A 3900-nucleotide genomic window follows, 5' to 3' on the forward strand; every position below is an offset into this window, starting at 1 on the left:
CTATACTACAAACTCAGACGGATCATGGGGCAGAGTGGAAAGCTAGGTTGGCTGCCTGACTTCTTACCACCACCATCGTGAGTAAATGCTCGTTAATATTTCTTCTTCCCCAAAAATTCACCACGCTCTCGTACTTACCTTGAGTAAATAATGGCCGCCCTCTCTCTCTCTCTCTCTCGCTCTCGCTCTCGCTCTCGCTCCCTTCCCCACGCGTCATTGTCAATTTTGTTTTGAGAGGTCTTAAAAAGTCCCCATATCCGTCCAGAGTCCTTTAGAATAAAAAACCCATCCTACCCTTTTGTCTTCTGCTGCAGGAGAGGCAAAGGCGACAAACGCCATCCTCGCCCTACCCTTTCGTCCTCCCTCTCTCCTCCCTTTGTCCTTAGCAGGAAAAGAAACGAGATAGACCGGACATTGACCTTAGATAGACTACAGACAGAGCGAGAGCGAGCAGACCCAGGGATAAAGAGACACAAAGAGGAGAGTGAGAACGAGGAGGAGAGATGGGAACGGGGTGGCGGAGAGCCTTCTGCACATCGATTCGTCGAGATTCGGATATGGCAGTGGCGGAGAAGAGCCCTGACCCCAACCGCAGCCGCAGGAGCTGCGCCAAGTTGAGCTTCTTCTCCGGCAGCAGTGGCAGCAGCAATCCGTCGACGCCAAGGTTGGGCAGCCTGCGGTGCCGCACCAAGTCGACGCCGTCGGAAAGCCCGAAGCTGCAATGCAAGACCGCGACGGTAGCAAGCTCCCCCACGCCGCCACCGCGTACCAGCCCGAAGCGGAGCCCCACTCTGTTCCACCGGGGTTCCTCCAAGCCGTCTTCGCCCAGATCCCGATCCACGTTTGCCCTCTTAAAGGCAGCCGTTCATCTTTCCCGGGTACGCATTTCGTCCGTATGATATACTTCCTCCCTCCTTCCCTCCCCCACCAGCCCCTCCTTCTCAAATGCAGATTTTTTTCCCCCCCTCACGCGCTGCTCGCCCTTTGATTCATAATCGCCCTTGGCAGTTCGCATCTCCGGTTCTTCTCGCTTCAATTATTGATGCTATAATTACTCGGCCGATTTTTTTCTTTTTTTTTTCCTTTTTCTTTCGCTTGTGAGTGCGCGCTTTGATTGGTAAATGATGAGGGAAAAACAGAAAGGATTTTCAGATACGGCATCTTTTACCAATCTCGTCAAAATCGCTACTCCCAGTTTTCACTACTTTTCGCTTTCTTTTTTTCCCCCTCCTCTTGCCCGTGCCATTGTGCTGTGACTATTTGCTATTTACCACTTGCCTTTCCCTTTCTGCGGTCGGACTGTAGTGTTGTTGGCTGTGCAGATCAGGTGCGGGATATGTGAGCAGAGCGTGAAGGCGGGCGGGGGGACGGCGGTGTTCACGGCGGAATGCTCCCACGTTTTTCACTTCCCCTGCATCGCTGCCCACGTGCGGACTCATGGCGGCGGCGGCGGCACCCTCGGCTGCCCCGTCTGCTCCGCCGCCTGGCGCCAGGCCCCCTTTCTCTCCTCCCTCCGTCACCTTCAAGACGACGAGCCTCAGCCTCCCGTGCTGGTAGGAGACAGGAAGCCGCTGCACTGCCGGAGGATGAGCAGGGAAGACAAGCAATGCGGAAGCGGAGCAGAGACCAGACCCGTCTCTGCTGCGGCTGCTGTCCATAAGGTCTACGACGATGACGAGCCGCCGCTGCTCCCCACCAAGCCCAGCCAAACCGGCGCTGGCGTCCGCTTCAATCCCATTCCAGAAGCGAACGAAGACGACGAAAGCGGCGGCAATGAGGACGACGAGTTGGAGCCAGAGGGGGAGGAAAAGTTCCATGATTTCTCGGCGAAGGATAATAATAACGGTAATCGCTCCCTATTCCCATCTTATAAGGTTAGCGTCGGCCCTATGAGGGCCTGTGCCGGGGGAGTACAGGTGAGAATGATGCCGGAGGCGGCCCTGGTGTCGTCTGGGCGGAGACACCGGAACTACGTGGTGGCTCTCAAGGTGAAGGCCCCTGCGGTGGCGCCCCTGCTCAGCCGGTGCCGCCGCGCCCCGATCGACCTGGTAACGGTTCTGGACGTGGGCGGGGGCATGACGAGGGCCAAGATCCAGATGCTGAAGCGGGCTATGCGCTTGGTCATATCGTCCTTGGGCCCCGCCGATCGCCTCTCCGTAGTCGCCTTCTCGGCCGCCGCCGCCAAACGCCTCCTCCCCCTCCGTCGAATGTCACGGTCCGGCCAGCGCTCCGCCTGGCAGATTGTGGAACGCCTGGTTGCGTCCACCGGCGGCCAAGGTTCGTGCGTGGGCGATGCCCTCCGAAAGGCCACCAAGGTATTGGAAGACCGACGGGAGCGCAACCCGGTTGCCACCATCATGCTCCTGTCCGACGTCCAGCAGCAGCAGGATGCCGAGAAAGACGGTCGCAACTACCGCCGGTATCCTTCGACGGCGTCCGCGGCCACGACGCGGTTCGCCCACCTGGAGATCCCCATCCACGAGACCGGCTTTGGGAACGCGCCGCAGCAGCAACTGCCCAGTCAGATCAGCAGCCAGGCGGCGCCGGTGGAGCACGCCTTCGCCAAGTGCGTGGGCGGACTGGTGAGCGTGGTCTTGCAGGACGTCCTCCTGCAGCTCTTCTTCCCGTCTGGGGAGGTCTCCGCCGTCTACTCCTGTGGCGGTGGGCGGGCGGTGGCCCTCGGCAGTTCCGTCCGGCTCGGCGACCTCTACGCGGAGGAGGAGCGGGAGCTGCTGGTGGAGCTCAGGGTGCCGACTGCGGCCGGACCAGACCACCACCAGCATTCCCTGTCGGTGAAGTGCACGTACAGGGACCCGGCCACGCAGGAGGTGATCGGCGGCGGGGAGAGGTCCCTGCTCCTGCCGCCGCTCCAGGGCCACCCACAGCTCGCCCGCTCTTCCTCCCTGATCTCGCTGCGTCTCCGGAACCTGTTCGTCACCACGCGTGCTGTGGCCGAGTCACGGCGGCTGGCCGAGCTCTCGGACTACGCCACAGCCCTCCACCTGCTCTTTTCCGCCCGCTCCCTGCTGCTGCAGGCCCTGGCCGCCTCCGACCAGGATCAGGACCTCATCCGCCGGTTGGAGGCCGAGATTTCTGATCTCCAGCAGAGGCGAGAGGGCCAGCAGCAGCAGCCGCCTTCTCCGTGCCAGAGGAGGAGAGAAACTGCGATTCCGGGCGGCGAGCAGCAGTTGACGCCCACTTCGGCTTGGCGGGCGGCCGAGCAGCTGGCCAAGGTGGCTATCATGCGGAAGTCGCTAAACCGGGTCAGTGATCTGCACGGGTTCGAGAATGCCCGGTTCTAGTGAAAAGACCGGACCCTGGCGAACGTGGGCGGTCGGCCAGGTCGGGGGACCAGAATTTTTAAAAGCTTTAAAATATTAAATAATGAGAGTTGAAATAGCTACCATTCTCCTCGTTCGTTTTTTTTTTGTTTGTTTGTTTGATCCTTATATAGATATATAGCCAATAGCAAGTCATTCAAAATCAAACCGATGGTGGATCCTAACAGGGCAATATGGACTTCAAATCCCCTCGAGTCCGTCAAGTAATGAGATGGTCCGGTCCTTCAATTATATTGACGAATACGGCTGCCTCGCTAGATTGATCTTGCTGGTTAACTGTGAGACGGCGGCCTTGTTCTATTCACAATCAAGGGCATGGTTCGGTGCAAGTCCTGCTTGGAACGCGTGGCAGACTGAGGAAATGCGCACCCCTTAACACAAACGTGAACACATATCTTCAAGTCTCATGTATGGCTTGCGGGTCTGTAGTGGCAGCGATCTAAATCAGGGCCCAGGGAAGAAGGACAAGGTTTTTAATACCAACTAGCTGCCCCCAAATGACCATCGAGTTGCAGAGTTTTTGATCTTGTTCATAGATTCAGTCTATTCAAACATAATT

At 58.1% G+C, this 3900-nt stretch overlaps 1 protein-coding gene across 1 annotated transcript; it reads left to right on the top strand.

The window, feature by feature from the left end:
- The first annotated feature begins 279 nt into the window (after positions 1 to 279).
- LOC103708381 (E3 ubiquitin-protein ligase WAV3-like) lies at positions 280 to 3488 on the top strand. Its single transcript, XM_008793275.4, has 2 exons — positions 280 to 878; positions 1323 to 3488. The coding sequence occupies exons 1-2, from the start codon at positions 504 to 506 to the stop codon at positions 3300 to 3302; spliced, it is 2355 nt and encodes a 784-aa protein (XP_008791497.1). The 5' UTR covers positions 280 to 503; the 3' UTR covers positions 3303 to 3488.
- Positions 3489 to 3900: the final 412 nt, after the last annotated feature.

The sequence above is a fragment of the Phoenix dactylifera genome, unplaced genomic scaffold (assembly GCF_009389715.1).
Source record: "Phoenix dactylifera cultivar Barhee BC4 unplaced genomic scaffold, palm_55x_up_171113_PBpolish2nd_filt_p 000554F, whole genome shotgun sequence".
Classification (NCBI taxonomy): domain Eukaryota; kingdom Viridiplantae; phylum Streptophyta; class Magnoliopsida; order Arecales; family Arecaceae; genus Phoenix; species Phoenix dactylifera.

Bases quoted from the DNA above. Each gene is read 5' to 3' on its own strand.
- LOC103708381 (XM_008793275.4), top strand. From the start codon at position 504: ATGGGAACGGGGTGGCGGAGAGCCTTCTGCACATCGATTCGTCGAGAT. The intron at 879-1,322 runs GTACGCATTTCG...TTGGCTGTGCAG, and splicing joins CAGCCGTTCATCTTTCCCGG to ATCAGGTGCGGGATATGTGA.